This window comes from Pleurodeles waltl, chromosome 2_1 (assembly GCF_031143425.1).
Source record: "Pleurodeles waltl isolate 20211129_DDA chromosome 2_1, aPleWal1.hap1.20221129, whole genome shotgun sequence".
Lineage (NCBI taxonomy): Eukaryota > Metazoa > Chordata > Amphibia > Caudata > Salamandridae > Pleurodeles > Pleurodeles waltl.
The window spans coordinates 27,967,277-27,989,567 of NC_090438.1; the positions used below are offsets into that span (position 1 = coordinate 27,967,277).

The 22,291-nt window shown below is 42.3% G+C and overlaps 1 protein-coding gene across 3 annotated transcripts; it reads right to left on the reverse strand.

Annotated features, from left to right (window-relative positions):
* Window positions 1-12,252: 12,252 nt before the first annotated feature.
* Window positions 12,253-22,008, reverse strand: LOC138258220 (olfactory receptor 2G6-like). Of its 3 annotated transcripts, none has more exons than XM_069205927.1 (2): window positions 21,112-22,008; window positions 12,253-12,294 (listed from the first exon to the last, which is right to left on the reverse strand). In XM_069205927.1, the coding sequence occupies exons 1-2, from the start codon at window positions 22,006-22,008 to the stop codon at window positions 12,253-12,255; spliced, it is 939 nt and encodes a 312-aa protein (XP_069062028.1). The 3 variants fall into 3 exon arrangements, with proteins under 3 accessions (XP_069062028.1, XP_069062029.1, XP_069062027.1); XM_069205928.1 differs by lacking the exon at window positions 12,253-12,294 and adding an exon at window positions 13,855-13,925 and having other exon boundaries at window positions 21,110-22,008; XM_069205926.1 differs by lacking the exon at window positions 12,253-12,294 and adding an exon at window positions 17,822-17,997 and having other exon boundaries at window positions 21,110-22,008.
* Window positions 22,009-22,291: the final 283 nt, after the last annotated feature.

Genomic DNA, 22,291 nt, shown 5'->3' on the forward strand with positions numbered 1-22,291 from the left:
ATTGTCAGAATCCCCTCGGTGGCGCAGCGAGCTGCGCCGCCTTGGAGGATTCTTAGGGGCAGTGGAAAACCGGCGGGAGACCGCCGGTTTTCCCTTTCTGACCGCGGCCAGAATGCCCAAGGGAGCACCGCCGGCCTGTCGGCGGTGCTCCCGCCCCCGTTGGCCCTGGCGGTTCTCTACCGCCAGGGTCATAATGAGGCCCTATGTTACTTAGTTTGTGGGCACCCTGGCACTAGCCAAGGTGACCCCACATTGTTCAGGGCAAATTCCCCGGACTTTGTGAGTGCGGGGACACCATTACACGCGTGCACTATACATATGTCACAACATATGTATAGTGTCACAATGGTAACTCCGAACATGGCCATGTAACATGTCTAAGATCATGGAATTGTCACCCCAATGCCATTCTGGCATTGGGGAGACAATTCCATGATCCCCCGAGTCTCTAGCACAGACCCGGGTACTGCCAAACTACCTTTCTCGGGGTTTCACTGCAGCTGCTGCTGCTGCCAACCCCTCAGACAGGTTTCTGCCCTCCTGGGGTCCAGCCAGGCTTGGCCCAGGAAGGCAGAACAAAGGACTTCCTCAGAGAGAGGGTGTTACACCCTCTCCCTTTGGAAAAAGGTGTCAGGGATGGGGAGGAGTAGCCTCCCCCAGCCTCTGGAAATGCTTTGATGGGCACAGATGATGCCCATCTCTGCATAAGCCAGTCTACACCGGTTCAGGGATCCCCCAGCCCTGCTCTGGCGCAAAACTGGACAAAGGAAAGGGGAGTGACCACTCCCCTGACCTGTACCTCCCCTGGGAGGTGCCCAGAGCTCCTCCAGTGTGCTCCAGACCTCTGCCATCTTGGAAACAGAGGTGCTGCTGGCACACTGGACTGCTCTGAGTGGCCAGTGCCAGCAGGTGACGTCATAGACTCCTTCTGATAGGCTCTTACCTGTGTTGCTAGCCTATCCTCCTTCCTAAGTAGCCAAACCTCCTTTTCTGGCTATTTAGGGTCTCTGCTTTGGGGAATTCTTTAGATAACGAATGCAAGAGCTCGTCAGAGTTCCTCTGCATCTCTCTCTTCACCTTCTGCCAAGGAATCGACCGCTGACTGCTCTGGAAGCCTGCAAAACTGCAACAAAGTAGCAAAGACGACTACTGCAACCTTGTAACGCTGATCCGCCCGCCTTCTCCTGGTGGTGCATGCTGTGGGGGTAGTCTGCCTCCTCTCTGCACTAGAAGCTTGAAAGAAATCTCCCGTGGGTCGACGGAATCTTCCCCCTGCAACCGCAGGCACCAAAAGACTGCATCACCGGTCCTCTGGGTCCCCTCTCAGCACGACGAGCGTGGTCCCTGGTACTCAGCAACTCTGTCCAAGTGACTCCCACAGTCCAGTGACTCTTCAGTCCACGTTTGGTGGAGGTAAGTCCTTGCCTCCCCACGCTAGACTGCATTGCTGGGTACCGCGTGATTTGCAGCTGCTCCAGCTCCTGTGCACTCTTCCAGGATTTCCTTTGTGCACAGCCAAGCCTGGGTCCCCGACACTCTAACCTGCAGTGCACGACCTCCTGAGTTGTCTTCCGGCGTCGTGGGACCTTCTTTTGTGACTTCGGGTGAGCTCCGGTTCACTCTTCTTTGTAGTGCCTGTTCTGGCACTTCTGCAGGTGCTGCTTGCTTCTGAGTGGGCCCCTTGTCTTGCTGGGTGCCCCCTCTGTCTCCTTACACAATTGGCAACATCCTGGTCCCTCCTGGGCCACAGCAGCATCCAAAAACCCTAACCGTGACCCTTGCAGCTAGCAAGGCTTTTTTGCGGTCTTTCTGCACGGAAACACCTCTGCAAGCTTCTTCACGACGTGTGACATCCATCCTCCAAAGGGGAAGTTCCTAGTCCTCTTCGTTCTTGCAGAATCCACAGCTTCTACCACCTGGTGGCAGCTTCTTTGCACCCACAGCTGGCATTTCCTGGGCATCTGCCCACTCCCGATTTGATCGTGACTTTTGGACTTGGTCCCCTTGTTCCACAGGTACTCTCGTCCGGAAATCCATTGTTGTTGCATTGCTGGTGTTGGTCTTCATTGCAGAATTCCCCTATCACGACTTCTGTGCTCTCTGGGGAACTTAGGTGCACTTTGCAACCAGTTTTCAGGGTCTTGGGGTGGGCTATTGTTCTAACCCTCACTGTTTTCTTACAGTCCCAGCGACCCTCTACAAGGTCACATAGGTTTGGGGTCCATTCGTGGTTCGCATTCCACTTCTAGAGTATATGGTTTGTGTTGCCCTATCCCTATGTGCTCTCATTGCAATCTATTGTGACTGTACATTGCTTGCATTGCTTTCTATTGCTATTACTGCATATTTTTGGTATTGTGTACATATATCTTGTGTATATTTGCTATCCTCATACTGAGGATACTCACTGAGATACTTTTGGCATATTGTCATAAAAATAAAGTACCTTTATTTTTAGTATATCTGTGTATTGTGTTTTCTTATGATATTGTGCATATGACACCAGTGGTATAGTAGGAGCTTTACACGTCTCCTAGTTCAGCCTCAGCTGCTCTGCTAAGCTACCCTTTTCTATCAGCCTAAAGCTGCTAGACACCTCTTCTACACTAATAAGGGATAACTGGACCTGGTGCAGAGTGTAAGTACCCCTTGGTACCACTACAAACCAGGCCAGCCTCCTACAGTGAGGGGCACATCAATTATTACGGTGGTGGGAGCCAGGAAGGAGCCCCATTGGGAACTCATACAACTAGAGAGCACTGAGGCCACAAGCAAATTACAGGAGGCAAGGGTCATGTATGCAGAACTACTAGGGTATCTCTGAGTAATGAACTACAGGGCCTATGCACAGAAAATACAAAGACAAATCAGACACAATACTGGCATGCTTGATTCAGACTGACCCGTCCCACACCCATCATGTCGGCATCAGGGGCCGGTAGCAACACAGTTGGGAATGAATATGGTATTTTGTGACTTCTACTTAGAATTATACAGAGCCCTGAAACCTCCTGACTCAGCAGACATGGAACAGTTCCTACAATGGGTGAAATTACCAAGGGTGTCATCAATTGAGTGGGAAACCTTAGGCACTCCCATTATGGGGGTTGAAATAGGGGGTGCTATAAAAGAGCTCGCTGACAATAAAATGCCAGGCTCCTTCCAGGTGCATTTTATGCCACAGATGCTACAAAACTGGTTCCACAACTAGAGACACTCTAGAATACTTCCCTCACTAAGGTTTCATTGCTGCCTTCTTCTAGGGAAGCACTTGTATCCTCCCTGTTAAAACTGGGCAAATCCCCCACAGAATTAACCTCATACAGACTATTATCACTACTGAACACTGAATATAACATTCTTAGTAACATTTTTGCACGCTGATTGCTTCTGTTGCTTCTATAGTTGATACACACAGACCAATACGGTTTTGTCCCATGACGAAATACCTCCCTTAATATATGTCAGCTGTTTAGGTTAATAGATGTCACCGGAGGCCAGTATCCATATGCTGGTTTCCTATCCTGGGATGTCCAACAAGCATTCAATACACTTGGTTAGGATTTCATGCTGGCAGCATTGGCCCGATATGGATAACCCCGCCTGCGTCCGGTGGGTGAAATTGCAGTAAACAGCTCACACAGTTAGAGCCAGAATTGGGCCTAATATCCCAGAATCTTAGCAGATATTGTGAGGTAGATGAAAGGAAGTCCTCTTTCCCGACTTCTATTTATACTGGCAATTGAGCCCATAGCACAGCAGATCTCTCAAGAGCCTGGGGGCACAGGGATTCCCATAGATCACACAATACACAGATGCACACAGATTGATATGATTCTATATTTGAAGGACCTCCGTGAGGGGCCAGAGGACATGGCCGATCTGCTCTCAGAGATTGGGAAATTGTCCGGACTTCAATTTAACAATAAATAAATCCTATGTGGACCAGTCACTCCGATTTGGGGGACTCAGATATTGATGGCACCTCACACATTTCAACATTCAGGGATCCAGGTGTATTAGGAGTCACAAAACGTATTAGAAGGTAGTATCATGCACCCAATTACTCCACTAAAATCAGAGGTGGGTTTTTGGGACACGTTACCTCTGTTGGTGAGAGATCGGCTAGCCCTGGCAAAGATGGTAATGTTGCTACTGTTGCTATCCCACTTTGTGAATTAATCTAACAATTGTAATGCAGGCATGGGTGTTCAAACTGCTGAATGCCACACTGATTGACCTTGCATTGGGAAACTGGCACCACAGATTCAGCTTCACTGAGCTTCAATTGCCAATGGCCTGGGGTGGTGTGGGGCCTCAGACTTTAAAGCCCATCGCATAGCCGGTCAGCTGCAATGATTATCCTACTGGTTCGCAGGACATAATCTGCTACAGATAGGCTGCCCAGCAGTCCAACTTAATCGGGGTTTTTGCATAGATTGCTTTGTCCCAGGACCACATCGCGGAACATCAGTTCCCTTTTACTGCGTACAACCCTGGCCTACTGGAGGATGGCAATGAAATACTAAGCCTCACACACACCTTATGCACCTAATATCCCATTATGTGGCCTGCCCACATCTTCAGGCACACTGGCGACATGTGGGCTGTGCCCATGGGAACAGGTGGGAGTGGCAACGGTGGGTGCCCTATTTTTGGAAGGCACATTAATGACCCCCACTGATTTTGGCCAAACTCACAGGTTGCAGGCAACACTGTTTTTGACACATGCTAGTGTACTATGCTACATCAGTACGCACTGGGCACCAGATGGGAAAGAACCCAAAATACATGATTTACTTTGCTCAGTGCACACTGTGGGGCATGGTAGGCATTTCATCTGGAGCCCTTATGGCTCTTAAAACTAGACGGGAGGCAGACCTCACCAGGGACATATCAGGGAAGGAACTGGTCTATCTATTGGAATACCCCAAGAAAGTCGCACTTAATTACGGATACAATGCAGTTCGAAGATATGGAAACGCTGCAGGTTGTATCCGACCGCGCGGCTGTTTCCCGAACCTAAATTTGAACTAAGATAGTAACCGAGAGATACGGACGGAGATTATCTCGGTATAGGAATTGTTTTTGGACTGATTATATGGCATTAAGACTTTTCACCTAATTATTGAGATTTTTCAACTTCTTAATCTAATGGAAATGAATCCCTGATGAAGTCCTCAAGAGAGAAACTTCTCAGAGGATGAAACACGTGTTGGCTGTTCTCGTGGAGAACAATAGAATACTATGAATTAAACTGGACTCTGAGACAAACACGAGTTTGTCGTAATTTCACCAAGGAGATTGGACATTTGAATTTACTTCTAATTTGATATCATGAGTGCTCTGACATCTGTTTTTTTACACTGTGGGGCATGGTAGGCATTTCATCTGGAGCCCTTATGGCTCCTAAAACTAGACGGGAGGCAGACCTCACCAGGGACATATCAGGGAAGGAACTGGTCTATCTATTGGAATACCCCAAGAAAGTCGCACTTAATTTGGGATTTAAATTCATTCAGTTCTCTATCCTACACAAGGCGTATTTTACTCCACATAAAATTAACAAGATGTTCCCTAAGGCTTCCTCAACATGTTCTCAATTTCATGCACAAGATGAGGACTACTTGCACTGTTGCGGACCTCTCAAACATTTCTGCAGCACTAACGAAGTTGACTGACCTCAACCACTACACCTGAGCAGTGGGGCTGAGCCTGCGACCCAGGTGCTAAAGGGCGATGGAACATTTCATGGACTTAGCACTACTGTTAGCAACAAGGCTGATCACAAGATGTTGGAAATACCCATTGGCCCTGAGGGAGGATAGATGGCAAGAGGAGTATCATATTGGAGACAAGATGAAAGTGAGACTTCACAACGTGAGGAATACAGAGGTCTACGTAAAAAGCTAATTTCAATGGAATGGGACAGGTTGTTAGAAGGGTTCAGAGCACAGGGAAAGGACCCATAAAGACTGGGATACCTCAAAATTACCTGAGTGCTTCCTTCAGACGCTCTGGAGGTCAAAGAGGGGTCCCATTCACGGCTCCCAGCTGGAGATCTATCGTACTAGTCCTGGTACCCCTTACATGCATACTATTTAAGCCTGCCCTCTCCCCTGGACAATTTAGCTGTACAAATGGTAACACAGTCTTAGCCCCTTTATGGTCTTCCCACCCTACTTTAGGGACCCCTGCATGCACAGCTCCCCAAAATATAAAAGTAGCACAACATATGACATGTTCCAGGTTATAAGGTGGCGGGGTTGAGTACGTTTTTGTTATTTGCATTCCATACTGCTTTATTGTTTATGACTGCTATGATTTAATCAGTGAGATTGTACTGTGTATCACTATTCATCACCGCTTAATGCTGGACGTGGGCACTTATTCGTCCTGTCTCTATTGTGCAATGACAAATTGGAATAAAGTTGTTGTTAAGAAAAACAGTCACGCTTTGTCAACATCAGGGCAGTGCGCGCTCTATGGGCGAATAGAATGCAAAAACCTAACAATTTCAAGCTAACATAATTTATGCACTGTGCTGATATGATGTAGTTTAACCTTTTGCATTGCAGAGTTTAATCCTGAAGACTTATGTTCAGCATGCATATAAATACTGTTCACATGTAATGTACTGCTGCAGGCTTTCAGACTGTGTCAGGGTGTGGTCCCCTTCCAGCGCCTTCTAGAAGCTTTCCCTGCAGCATGCCTGGGTGTGGTTGGTGGGCTGGGCTAAGACTCTATAAAAGGGAGCCAGCCCAGCTCCACCTGCTCACTATTCAGAGGTCCCGGTGCAGAGCAGCAGCAACTTCCTGAGCTCCTGTTCAGGTGGCCTACTTTGATCTTCCAGGCTTTTGCCCTTCATTTACATTGGTGATCCTTGATCAGGGCGGTAAGACGGAGGTCGGGCTGGGCCCCCGATCCCGTTTTCGAAGGCATCTGAGTTCTTGGGCCTACTTTTCATGTTGAGAGATTTTACCCTGTGTGTGTGAATGTGCTCTGGGTTTTTTCTGGCATTTACATGTTAATATTCGAATCGGCAAGACGCGCGATTCGTTTCTCGTGCTTTAACCCTTGATATTGATTGTGCGCTACCATTTCTTGGCAGTTACATGGTGGCATTCGAATCGGCAAGACGTGCGATTCGTTTCTCGTGCTTTAACCCTTGATATTCATTGTGCGCTACCATTTCTTGGCAGTTACATGGTGGCTTTCAAATCAGCAAGAAGCGCGATTCGTTTCTCGTGCTTTAACCCTTGATATTAATTGTGCTCTACCATTTCTTGGCAGTTACATGGCGGCATTCGAATCGGCAAGACGCGCGATTCATTTCTTGTGTGCAATTCATGTTATTCATTGTACGCTACCATTTCCTGACATTCATATGGTGACATTTGAATCGGCAAGTCGGGCGATTCCCTTTCTTGTGCCTAATTCATGATATTCATTGTGTGTTAGCATTTCATGACATTTATTGACTGACATTCAAATCGGCAGAATGCGCAATTCATTACTTGTGTTGAATTCATGTTATTCAGCGAGCGTTACCATTTCATGGCATTTACTTAGGGGTGCTCAAATCGGCAATACACGCAATTCATTTCTTGTGTTTAAAATCACGGTGTTCATTATGCGCTACCACTTCATGGCATTTACTTGGTGGCTTTTGAGTTGGCAAGACACGTGATTTATTTCTCGAGTCTAATTTATGTTATTCATGGTGCACAATCATTCCATGGTATTTACAAACTTTGTGAAAATCTGCAATGTGCGCAATTCATGTTTCGGCAATTTTGAGAAAACAAAAATGCTAGAGTTCTAGATGTAATGTTGTATGTACATAATAAGTTTCTCAAACACGATTCATATGATGGTTTAGAAATCATTCAGATTATTTCCTGATCCTCATGCAAAAGATAATACCTGAATTTGAAAGTTGCATTTAACCTTTCTTGATTCCCTCACAGGTATCCAGTCATCTTGAAGCCTAGTTATTTAAGTCTATGCTTAGGTTGGCCATGTTTTTTCAGAATGACAATGTTTAGAGTCATAGCCTAGTACTGATTAATATGATATATTTTGATGTTGTGTGTTTTAACCTTTTTGCTTCCTACAGGTCTCCTTCCCAGCTGTTCCCTTCCAAATCCCCTTTTCCCACTTTGACTCTCTTAGACTCTGTGACAATTCTAATCAGAGTATTGGAGCTGTCTTGTGGTGGAAGTGTTGGGAACGTGCACAGACCCCGAGGATCTGGTGACTCTGACACATTTTTTGGCTCTTTGTGAACGGAAACTGACCCATTCGTTCCAGAACCTCGTCGCTCTTCCAGAAATCCAGCTCGAGCAGCCGCAAGTTGTCTCTTCACACAGCAAGTATGGCCTCTCATGAGCACAAGACTCCAGTCCTTCACTCCCCGATGCCCAGCTGGTTCTTCGCGCCCCACTAACTATTGCCAGCGACACCCTCCGTGATCCCAGCTAACTTCTTCCTGGCGAACTAGCTCTTGCTCCAATTAATGACAAGGTAAAACTTCAGCAGGACTAATATGGGACTTACACGACCCACGCTCCATTGCGGTTGGCTTGAATTCTTTATTTGACTCGATACCCACAGTTGGCTCTTTCTGTTTCTAAGTGCTATTGTACAGTATATTCTTTTACAATATATAATTCTGGTTCTACTTACTTTTTGTTGTTATTTTAGTCTTCTTTTTATTTATTACATTTTGCTCTTTTATTCTAACCTGGTGTTGAATCCTTTTGTGTGGTGTTTTCACTGTTTTACTGTTTGAAGTGTTGCACAAATTCTTTACGCAATGCCTCTAAGTTAAGTCTGACTGCTCTGTGCCAAACTACCAGAGGGCAAGCAAAGATTAGTTTGGGGTTTGCCTGACACTTACCCTGACTAAGATTGTGGTTTCTGTTTGTCTAACCCAATTTCTAACACAAACATTGTGAATCAACGAGAATGCATGGTCTCTTCTTGCTGCTCTCTGTACATATTTATTTTACTATATACCACTGTGGGTGGCTGCAGCACGCTTTCCTCATACTTTTAATATTATTGCAGTGCAGTTTAAGATTGTTTAATTTTGTATTCATAAGCACTAATGCTCTTTCAGATTAATATTGTTGGATATCTGCTTAATGTTGTTTAGCACTGAATATTATTACTATTATTGTATAGTTATGAAATAATATTTAATATGTTGATAATGTGATCATCATTAATTTTGGTAACTAACTGTTGAATGAATGTATGATTAGATTTATGCTGTACTCACTAACCTAAGTGCATATTTTGACTTTTGTAACTGCTGAATCAATGAATGAATGATTACATTAATTCTGCACTCACTATCCAAAGTGTTTGTGTTTTGACTTTGTGCAACAGAGCTGTCTTTCTCTTAACCATTGTTTTATGGAAATGTTTGCTTTGTATTGTGTGCTAACCTTTTACCTTTCTGGTTTATTTACATTAACTTTAACCATTATGACATCCGGTGTTGTTTTCTATGCAGCACCTTATCTAATTGGACTTGACAAGAAAATAGAGGTTTCCATTTGTTAGTTCTCATTTCTCTGCTAATCCTTGTCAGAGCGCATTTCACACGTGGAACAGCCCAGCTATAGAACACACTGTTCCACAGCCCCTGGAGCTGTTTTATTTTTACCTTCACATCTTTTATTTCTTGTGATTAAAAAATAAGTTTTTATTTCAAGGAAGCAATACAACTGCTTGGAACTCTTATTCACCATTCCTTAGTATAGAAACTCATGAGGCTTGTACCTCTGGTAATAAATCAATACATTAAATATTACTTTTTGACACTTTTAACCACCTAATATTTACTGGGAGATTTTACATTTCTTCAGAGACCGAATAATTATTTTATGTTCTTTTCTCCAGTTCAATATTGCATCTTAATATTTGGCTATATTATAAAAACATTAATCACAGTGAATTACTTGTAGCAAGTAAAAAAAAAAACAATTTAAAATATCAAGAATATTGAAAAGAGAGCTATGTTATACTTACATGTTAACTAACAAGGGTTTGAGGAGAGTGAATATAACATGACAAAAGACTAATATTTCTCATCGGTAAGTATATATTTGTTTGATATAGAAGACAATCGCCAATTGGAGTATGGATAATACGTTTAATTAGGAGAACAGATTCAAAAATTTGAACAAAGGACTTTTGTTTTTTTCTTCAATTTGAAAAGTTTCTCTTTTATTTCAGAGAGAGACAACATTTCCATTCATCTATAAATAAAGATAATTTGGATTTCCATTTTACCAATTTGATTTTGGCTGTTATTTAACCTAATTGAACTCACAGTTACTTAAAAGTGTCTTGAGTGACCATATCTTGGAATTGTTAAACAAATAAACCATATATATCCAGGGCTGTAATGCAGTGTATTCTCTCTGTTCTGCAGACACCCTTTCTGCAACATTTCTTTATTTATTTTCAGTCATGAAAACAAACAGACTGTAAACTATATAATGCACCTAGTAAGGGGGATGTATACATTAGGCTATGACGAAACCCCATATCAAAAAACCTGTTGTACCCAATGTCATCATATTGTTTGGATTCTAACAAGATCAAACCAGTATTCTTTGCTGCATGTATACTGTATGAAGAATTATACTTTCATGTGAGGCAATGGGGGGCTTCTGAACCACTGGAAATGTGATCTAGTTGTTTCAAATTTCACCCCCCTTGCAACTTTACATTTGTTTCTGCTTTGAATATACTCTGTAATGATCTGTTTGTAAATGAGGGAAGATTTTACTTTCTTGAATTATTTTTCCTAAAATAAATTATAATGCCTTGAGTAGTAGCAAAAAGTTTTTGCTGAGAACTGATGAGTGGTAGAAGTTTCAAAGAGCTAGTAATTCCAAAGGTCAGATTCTGCTAGTAGCCCTTCTGTAGTTTATAGACTTGATTCATGCACCTTTCCCACAATGTAAAATAAAAAATGACCCACATCCCGCTCCTGGAAATTAAGCAGCAGGTTAGGGTTTGAAGAAGAGCTTCATATTAGATATATATATCTTTCAGAACATATTCAAAATAATCCTATCTGTAGAAAGGCCTGTGGCATGTGTTACAATTAGTAAAAAATACAAATAAAAATGTATGAATCTCATTTTCTACCCACTTTGGATTTTTGGCTGAGGCCATCATCTGATCTTAGCAGACAAAAAGCATTTATATTTGAGAATTTAAGACCTTAGACATTGTCCTAAACAAAACCCACTCAGAATGATTTGCAGGAGAGATGGTATTTGACAGGAAATAGGGAGTAGCCCTTTTTACATGCACCACTTTTAATCAATTGAATGTAAAGGGGTTTCTGAACATATGCAATACTCAGGCTTATATTTGGCAAGAGGTGCCTGCTCAATGTAACAACAGGCACTCAACCCCACACTAACAGGTTCAACTTCTACAGAGAAAAACACTAACTAGTGGTGCAGACAGTGGGCCAGAAGGAGGTGTAATGACCATGCCAGAACAACCACTTTCTGGCACAGAAAGAGACACCACCCCTTTCTAGGCCAGAAGAATACTACTAAGGCCACTTTTGCTGCCTCTTCACTGACCAAATCTTGAGAAATAAGAGTCAATGAAGGGAAGACCTTTTTGCCATAAAAGGTGTTAGAAAATGGCCCTCTCTGAACTGTCACCCCAAACGTTTTGCCTTCCTCCTCCTCTTGTTCTAACCTCGTTTTTGTTGGCTTTAGGACTCTGGACTCTTTACCCCTGCGAACCAGTGATAAAGTGCATGTGCTCTCTCGCTAAAACAAGCAAACATTGGTTCCTACCCAATTGGCATATTTAATTTACTTATAGGTCCATAGTAAAGTGCACTACATGTGCCCAGGGCCCGTAAATTAAATGCTACTAGTGGGTGTGTAGTACTGGTTGTGCCACCAACATAAGTAGCCCCTTAACCATGTCCCAGGCCTGCCATTGCAAGGCATGTATGTGGAGTTTCACTACCATTTTGACATGGCATTTAAAGCTACTTGCCAAGTCTTAAATTCCCCCCTAATTACATATATGTCACCCCTAAGGTAGGCCCTAGGTAGCCCATAGGGCAGGATGCAATGTAAGTAAAAGGCAGGATATGTATTTACACGTTTTACATGTCCTGGTAGTAAAACACCCAACCAAAGTCATTTTCACTGCTGTGAAGCCTGCTCCTCTCATAGGCCAACATTAGAGATTCCCTTATATGCTTGGAAGTGGTAATTTATGATCTAAGAGGAGTAGCTTTGTCATATTTAGTATGGTAGGGATTGTAGTGAGAAATCCTATTCACTGGTGAAGTTGGGTTTTACATTACTATTTGAGAAATGCCACTTTTAGAAAGTAGGCATCTCTCTGTCCTCACTACCATCTGTGTGAGAAAACTGGGCTGATTGCAGAGACCCTCTAACTTATTTCCCCCTTTTTTCACGTTTTGCTGGTGTTTGTGCCTGTGCTCTGTGTAAAATGAATATGCAAATTAGGCTAATTATAAGTGTAAACCTACCTATAAGTCCCTAGTATATGGTAGGGCATGTAGGTTTAAATACCCTAGCATTGGTGGTGCACCCATAGGTGCACTGCTAAGGTACCCACAGTCATTGCAAAGGCAGGCCTGCCTTGCTGGCTGCTTTTAAATTAAAGTTATGTGAAAATTCGACTTTGGAATTAAACGTACTTCCAAAGTCTTAATTTACTTTATTTTTACATATACGTCACCCCTAAGGTGTGTCCTAAGTGCCCCTAGGGTAGGGTTCCATGTAACTATAAGCAGGGACCTTATAAAATAATTTTATAAGTCCTGGGGTGGAAAAATACCCAAATCAGTTGTTCCCTCGCTGCCTAAAGGACTCATCTGGACTGCTTTGCTGGAAAGGCTGCTGGCCTTCTTATTGCTCTGCTGCCTGCTGACTCCTGACTCTGCTGAAAGGTCTCTACCTTCCTCCTCAAGTGCTCTCCAAGAGCTTGGATGGAGCTTGCCTCCTGTTCTGAGGTCTCCGGGCTAGAAAATCTTAATCAAAGAGAAGAAAATTCAGCGCATCGTAACATCGACACAACGCTTGAAATAGTTGACGCAACACCTGCAGAATTGATGCAGTGCATGACTTGTGGCTGAAAAGTCACAGCATTGCCTGCCGGATTGATGCAGCACCTGTTGCCTCTGCTCAACGTGTTCTGGGTTTTCCACGCATCATCCCTGGGCATCAAAATATCCCGGCAATGCAGTGAGGAACCAAGGCTGCGCTCCTGGAAACCGATGCATCATCTTGCAGCGTGGAAAAAATCAACAAATTGCTTCACTTTTCAACGCATCTCCTCCTCTGCGGCCCGTCTGTGTAGTTATTTTTGCTGCTTCCCAGGTACTGTGTGTTAATAAGATACAACTACTGATGCTTAAGGATTGAGGCTCATTTAAACCTCTAAAAAGTATTATCCTGACTTATGCATATTAGATCTTTGTCAAATCAAATCAATCTTTATTCGGATATTACTCCATAAAAGATATACAATTCCTTTAAAAAAACAAAGATAACATACAATAAGTTATTTCTAAGCATTAATAATAAATAGATAAAATTCTTCATTTCAGCAAATCTGGCCATTATTCATTCTCGTAGTGGAGTGTTTCTAAGTGCATACGTTTTTTCCTCTGTTCTATAGCATATAAAATAAATGTAATCACTGCATAACATTTCTCTTTAGTATCCTATTTACATAAGTAATTAAAAGCCTCTCCACATCAAAATAATTTGTTAATAACAAACAGAAGTTTTAAGAAACATTTCCTAATATTGTGATAAAATCTGCATGATATTATAAAGTTCATTGTGGATTGTGCAAATCGTCCCGCTCAGGGACACTTCGGTAAATGTTTACTCCACATCCTCATCTTTGGGAAAGCTACTAATAAACGTAATGTCCTATCACACATCTGAGTTAAATAAAATCTGTGTTGAAAATGTAAGACTATTAATAAATAGTTTTGAATTGTCTCATTTGCTTCAGTCACAAAGTGCTACTGTCGATTTCCTACATTCTCTATTTGCTGTATCATTTTCCCTCCGTTCTATTAATTGACTTTTTAATTCTTTTTTACTGAATTGAAGAATAATACCCGGGTCATCTAGATTTACACTTCCCAACAAATTTTTTAACTGCACAAACCATGGAATTCTGACCCAGTGTTCTAGTGTGAGGCAATATTTAATAATCTCTTTTGTAAATCGAGTCCCTTCTTTAGACCAAATGCCATGCCATGCCAATAGGGCACTAATATATATTGAGTCTTCCACATAGGAACAGCCTCGTTCCCTATGTACCATGTAAGTAGAAGTGGTATTTGGCACTGCAAGTAGTCTACAGAGGAATTTATTCTCTAGTGCTTGTAATGACTGAATCTCGGACATTGAGCCCCAAAGGGCAGAACCATAAGTGATGCTATTAATTGTTTTGCTTCTATAAATTTGTAGCATTTCCCTAAGGGGTTTATTACCAATCTTCCTTAAAAATCTAAAAAAGGCCTCTGTTGCGCTAATATACTTCATCTTGGTTATTTCTAGATGTTGTTTCCAGTGGCCAGTGTTAGAATACTGTGCACCCAGGTATGTAAAACAATTTACCTCTTCATATTTGGGGCCTTTAATAAAATACATTTCCTTTCTGGCCTTTCCCGGGCCACAAGTCATTACGACTGTTTTATTCAAATTCAGGCACATATCTCTACCCTCCATAAACTCTACAAAACCCTCAATCAGCCGCTGCAGCCCATTGGCGGTTTGTGATAACTAGACTGCATTGTCTGCATATAGGAGGACTGGAACAGGACATTCCCCTATTTTAGGTGTATCGTTTGCCATTTTTTTAAAATGGGCATCTACCCCACTAATATAGAGGTAAAATAAAAGGGGAGCTAAAACGCAGCCCTGATGTATGCCTCTCCCAATCCTAAAGCCTGGGATACATTCACCATTTCTTCCATACCTCACTCGCGCTGTTAAAAGGTTGTACAATTGTGCTAAAAAGCTGATTATATCTAGGGGCGCACCCAAATCTATTAAAACTTTCCACAGCTTTGCATGGTTCACTAAATCAAAAGCTAAGATCTACAAAGCAGAGAAACACATGATCCTTTTTTGCTATTGTGTATTTACTTAATATTAAATTAAGATTTAAACTCTGTTCCAGTGTACCAACCTCAGGTCTAAATTCAACTGGGCCTCAGTAAGTATCTGATGATCGGATGCCCAAGACTCTAATCTTTCTAGGAGCACTCTCCCTAATAATTTGATTGAAGAGCCTAAAAGGGAAATAGGTCGGTAGTATTTAGGGTCACCTCTGTTTCCTTTTTTAAAAATAGTAACAATTATGATTTCTTTCCATGAGGTTAGAATATATCTCTTTGTCACACTCTTAAAAACTTGGGTCAAAATAGGGCACCATAGATCCATATATGTCAGGTAAGCGTCTACAGGCACCCCATCAGGGCCCGGTGCCTTCCCTTTTGAACATCTTCCCATGGCAGATCTCACTTCCTCTAAACTAATAATTTTCAGAAAGGGTGGCTTAATCTCAATTATCCCAGTGTCCGATGAATGCATAGCCAAACGGTCTGGATTAAATATTATGCCAAAATGGGAGGGCCAGTCCGCTAATGTAACATGTGCAGTACTTTCAAGTGCATCTCTATGATTAATAGTTTTCCAAAATAGGGTGCTATCTCTCAATGCCGCTGCTTGCTCAAAATTATCCCATGCCCTGGCTCTCAATTGTGCCTTACTAGTCTCCAGTGCATGTTTATAGCTGGAATATTTGGAAATTACTTTTTCTCTATTTCTTGGTCGAGCCTGCAAGGCTCGCTTAAGTTCCTGACTTGCTTGTGAGCAATTTTTATCAAACCATCACTGTTTTACTCTGTTCTAGTTGCCAGGTGTCACTTTTAGGCTCTATGATATGGCATTGCTAAGTTGATTAAAAGAAACTAAAATCTCTAATGGACTTTGATTAAAATCTGTCCAAATTAAAATGTCTTGTCTATATCGAGTCACAATTTTTTTCATCAGGTCTATTTCACTTATCCCAGTCCATTTTATGGCAATTCCATTATTGCTTTTTATTCCTATGTTTGTTGCTAGTCGTTCTCCTATATTATAGGGTTTAGCTAATCTCAGGGTAAGTGACAAAGGGTGGTGATCACTATATATAGTTAGCTTAATCTTTAATGGTTCAATCATAACAACATTATTCCTAGAGATCAGTATGTGGTCAATAGCTGAAAAATGTCCACCTCCCTAAAACGTTGGATACTTCTCTCCCTTGCCCCCCTCTTTTTCCACCAGTTCCAGGACGTATCTAAATATTAATTCATTCAATATAGTTCCATAATTATTATGTAAGAAATGTGATTGGGCGTTTCCCTGATCATCGGTAAATCCACATGTCTTTTCTATAGTAGTCTGGCACGTCCCGATGTTAAAATCTCCAGCCCATATTAATATGTATGTGGATGTTATATCATTTAGAAATAGATGTAAATCATCCTGGAGGGTTAATGCCACTACTTGTTTAGTAGCATCAAATGTATTATTATAATAGTTGATTAGTACAATTCCTATGGTACCATTAACCTAGAAATATAAAAAATGATAATAAGGGGAGTCAAGGAAAGATTTCACCAATGTAGACAGTACTAGTGTTGAGATCAGTGTTGCTAACCCCCCTTAGCACTCCCACTAGATGAGGGGGAAGCTGATGTAACGAATGCAGAGTATCCTTCAATAAAGAAGCATCCCCTGTGCCACGTTTCTAGTAGGCAGATTATATGTGACAAACTTATTATGGTCTGCCATTCCTTATCAGCCAGTTTAGTTCTTACTCCAGCTATATTCCATGACATAAGGGTAATTTAGTCCCTTGTTAAGGACCTCCATCAGTCTCACCAATACCATTACAGCTCAGGATATTGGATTTTGACTCTATAGTGATGATTGATGTTTCCTCTGGAGCAAACACCCCTGTTCTATTCATATCCTCCTGCTGTCATTCCAGATCCTCCGTGTTACTCAGGGGGGTAAATCGATTAGAGCATTCTAATTTGTCACGCCTTTCCAGATTACCGGGTACTTTCCTTGTATCCACTGGGCATCTTGCACCTAGAATATTCAGTGTTCTTTAGAAATACCCTAAGGGGACAGCCATTATCTCCCTTCTCATATTTTATACAAGTTTGATGTCTTTTATCTAAATCTAATAGTAATTTACTCACAAAATGAGGGTCACGAAAATAAACCACTATACAATATCCCTCTTCTTCTTCCAAATATCCCACCCACCGAACTCGTCTTGCATATAAAATTTCATGAAATAATATGTCAGGTGTGCATATATTCATTGACATCCAATGTGCTACTTTGTTACGTAATTCTGTCCAGGTCTCAACGATGTTTGATCCCAATTTGGGAAAAATTTTCAGTATAATTGTGTATGGAGAGGCATCTGGGGTAGTTGTAAAACCTCTGTCACAGATCTATCTCTATTCACACTCTTCCATTTGTGATATATATATAATTGCCTCACTTGATTAGTAATAGGTGCCTTTAGTTGAGATAATTCCCTCAGTGTAGAGTGGTAGTTTTTCGTACCACTTTTATTAGGGTCCACATTTCCTGTCATTGTATTGTTAAATGTACCTATATCCACTTGATTCTCATTCGGGGCGGTATCACAACCACGGATGGGGTTTTTAGCATTAATCACCGTTTTAACACTTACTTCTATCTTGCTTACACGTTCTTTTGTCTCCTTAATTTCTAGCAACACTTTGGACTATCTAATTTTCTATGCACTATTGATGCAACTAACGAGTGACCTCCATGCATTTCAGAGGTTATTTTACCACCCTTAGGAGGTTGTAATGATGATATGAGATTAGATTTTGTTATCTGCCTACTTCTCTTCTTAGGTGGGGAAGAGGTTGGATCATCTATACTACTCAAAGGTTCAATTTCTACTATTGTGTCTGTTGGTGCTGATGGGCCTAAAGAAGACCTGGGAATCGCCCCAAAAGTATTGTCCTTCGGAGATTCTAGTTCAATAATCGAATTAGCAGCCTCAGTACTCACTTCTATAATAGCCTCATGTAAAACATTTTTGGTTGCCACTAGACGTGCTTCAGCATTAACATTCTCTTCATTGAGTTTCCCCATAGAGTCTGTAAGATAGTTAGTAATCATATTAGTAGTGATAGAAGTTTTTGTGCTAATACTATTCCCCGCTCGGTTTTGCTTCCTTTTCCCCATTATAAATATAGTCTATAGTTGCTGAATGAAATTATCTTTACTAATCTAGGCAAGATTTATACAAATCCTCAAACAAAACGGCCAACAGAGTATGCCCAGCCCAGCCTCCTCCAGGCTCTGACGGATGCAGACGGGCCCGTTCTTGGCACCCGGGCGTGCCTATACAGCGACCGTTTCACCGAGCCTCCAGGTGCAAAATGGCAGCCGGTGAATCTGATGCCGCAAAGGAGTCTGGGGCTTGTGGTTTGGGCCCCCCAGGCAGCGTGGAGATCTTTGTCATTTTGGTCTAATTTTGTTCAGATCAATATTATATATTTTTCTAAACTGGTGTGGAGTACTTTTTGTGGTGATTTCACTGTGTTACTGTATAAGTTATTGCACAAATACTTTCCACGTTGTCTTTTAAGTTAAGCCTGCCTGCTTTGTGCTAAGCTACCAGAGTGTGAGCACAGGATAATTTGGATTGTGTTGTGATTTACCGGACTAGGATTGTGGTCCCTACTTGGACAGGGTGCATACCTCTGCCAACTAGAGACCCAGTTTCTAACAAAAGGGACACACCATCAGACCAAAGGCATGTGTTAAAAATAAGCATGAACAGGGGTCCATGACTTCCTGGCTCAGAGTAGTTTGTTAGACGATGGGAATACCCTGCTTACGCCATCCAACTAGGCATTGTCGTGTTTCTGATATGTAATTACACTCAGGGACAGGAGAAGCTAGGAAGCCAGCTCTGCCAGATGTCTCACCAGAGCCAGAGGATAGATATTCCCAAGTCACCTCATTGTCTGTTCTGACATCACTGGCTTTTACTTCTTTTGCCCAAAAGAGCATGACACATTGCCCTCATCTCCTTCCTGTTGGAAGTCACTTGTTTCTCCACTGATGGGGGTTGCATTCCTTTTAATCAATTGGACAGGACTAAGCACCAATGTATTACATCCCTCACACGCTGGACTAGGAGACCAGTGAGCTTGCACGTAAGCCAACATTACACACACACACACAAGCACACACTCTCCACCGTAAATAGGAATAAATGCCTCATGGTGTAGGCTGGATCGCTAGGATATTGATAGTGTTTTAGGTACTCAGGTATGAAACAAGTTAACCAGGACATTTTTAACAAAGACCGTTTCATTTGTATTACATTGAATAAAGCTTGTTTATAGCGTCACTCCTTTGAAGGGGTCAAGAAGGACCACTCATCACAATTGTCATTCTCATTTGCTATAGATTTCCTGTCCTTCTTGAATGTTAAAGAGAAAGTCCCTGGGCCATCTGGAGGTGATCGAGAAGTATGCTGAGTTGGTTTTTTAATATATCATCACATGGTGTTAGGAAATCAACTTTAGCATCACAGCTTTATGTGAATGAGTAAATGGACACAGCTGAGAAAGCAGTACGACTGTGGATTTCTTTTCAAGACTTCAAGATATTTGGTAATCAACCAGAGGATCACAAGCACAAGAACAAGAAACGTACCCAATGCAATTCATGAGGAATCACGCAATATCTTAGAAGCAGACAGGCAGACAGAGACATTTAGACACACACAGAGACACAAACAAACACATACAGCATGTCATACCTACTGATTCGAGGACCAGCATTGACCATGATGGAGTGTATATTTTCTACTCTATCTCCCTCTGCATCTTTTTTACTGGGATAGGTTGTACAGTGGACCAAAGCAAATACAACTTGACTTTTAGGGGCCTATTCATGAGAGGGTTGAGCTGTCTTTGTGTCTCTTTTAGTGGTGCAATGCTGGTGCAAATCTTTAAACCATATTCATGAGGCCATGCAAGCCACTTTGCGTGGCCTTGAATGGCCTAATTAATATAGAGTAAGGCAAGGCAGCACAAATTGCTGCACTGCCTTACTCTGTGTTAAGGAGGCATTCCATAATGGTTGCAGTGGGTGTTCCCACGCAACATCTGAGGATATTGACGCATCCCCAGATTTACAAGGCTATGTAAACCTGAGGATGTGTCAAAACCTCACAATTCCCCAAAGGGAGGTGCAATGAGGGTAAGTAATTTTATACCTCCTCGCTTTTTCTTCTTCTATGTGTGCTGCATTCTGCAGCACACATAGAATGAGGAAAAAGCCTCCCAGGATTGTTTTTTGTGCAGAAAGGTGCCATTTCCTGCACAAAACAATTCTGCATGCAAAACAGGCACCCTTTGTGTAAATGGCGCTTAGCGCAAGGCTGCCAAAACAGCGCCAGCACAGAGGGAAAGAGCAGGAATGCAAAGTATGCCATAGATACAGCTCATTCCTGCCCTTTCAATTTGATGCAGGGCAGCACACAAGGTAATTTGCTGCGCTGCCTTGCACCAAATCTCCCTAAATCTGGCCCTTAGTATTTTGATCCACTCACTTGAAAGTACCTAAATATACTATGTGGATGGCCAAGTATTGGCCCTTGCAGAGATGTTGTTTGCCTGGTTTTGTCTGGGTTTACCAGCACTGTGAGGACCGGTCAGATCACCATAATGTGTGTTAAGCTTGCCCACATTGACACACCCACACATGCACACACGTGTATGTACACACACAGACACACATGCACACATATTTAAAAGCTGACTGTTGCCTCGGAATAGGAATTATTTGAGGCATGTTTTGGGCATTTTACAGGTCAGTTCACCTTACACTGCCAATGCACAGAGTTTGTCAGACCAATATGACACATATAAGACATTACATTCTAAGTCTATCACATATCTTTATATACACAATTTACTATTGATTTCTGCACTGCTCCTTTGACGTCTTTGTTCCTCAGACTGTATATCATGGGGTTTAACATCGGTGTTACGATGAGGTAAAACACAGACACCATTTTATCAAAGTTGGGAGAGTGGCTTGACCGGGGTCTCATGTACATAAAGATGGCAGTGCCATAGAAAATGGTGATGACTGTCAGGTGGGAGGCACAGGTGGAGAATGCCTTGGACCGTCCCTTTGTGGACTTGATTCTGAGGATAGTCACAACTATGCGAAGATAAATGACTCCAATCAGGATCACTGGGATCAACAATATCAGTACACCAACGACAAAGATGACAACTTCATTGACGAAGGTGTCAACACAGGACAACTGCAGGACAGCTGGTACCTCACACAGGAAATGGTTAATCTCTTTGCCACACAAGGGGAGATGCAATGTGGATGCCACATGCACTATAGACAGAAGGAAGCCACTGATCCAGGTTGAAGCTGCTATCATGATACAGACTGCCCTGTTCATGATGGTCATATAGCGCAAGGGGTTGCAAATAGCGATGTAGCGGTCGTATGCCATGACGGCAAGGAGGATGCATTCCGTCTCACCCAATGACAAGTGAATGTACATTTGTGCTGCACATCCTGTGTATGAAATAGTTTTATTTGTCAGCAGGAAAATGACCAGCATCTTGGGGACAATGCTGGTGGTGTAGCATATGTCTAAGAAGGACAGGTTACTAAGGAAGAAGTACATAGGGGTGTGGAGACGGGTGTCAACTTTGCAGACAATAATCAGGATGCTGTTTCCGACCAGCGTGGCCATGTAGATTGAAAGAAATACAAAGAAGAGGATAAGATTCATGTTGGGGTTATCGGAAAGGCCCTTCAGGATAAAATCTGTCCCCAGACTCTGGTTTTCCCTCTTCATGTCAATGGCTCTGATTTATCTGCAGAAAGGAAGATCAAATGATTATTAAGATACAGTTGACATTTCTTGTGATTAAATTAATGTGCAGGGCCTTCATGGCATGAAGGTGTAAACTCACAGATTGTTCAGCAAAGGAGAATTTTGAGGTTTTTGTTCTTAAGGAGAATTGTGCTGCATTCTCTTCTAGGCATGAGGTGCCACATAAGCACTATCAGGTAAGATTCTTTATTTCTGGACAACCACACACCATGTCCTCTATGCTGCATGCCCTCTCATCAGGGCC

Bases quoted from the DNA above. Each gene is read 5' to 3' on its own strand.
- LOC138258220 (XM_069205926.1), bottom strand. From the start codon at position 22,008: ATGAAGAGGGAAAACCAGAGTCTGGGGACAGATTTTATCCTGAAGGGC. The intron at 17,998-21,109 runs GCAGAAATCAAT...ACCTAAGAAGAG, and splicing joins AAAGACGTCAAAGGAGCAGT to AAGTAGGCAGATAACAAAAT.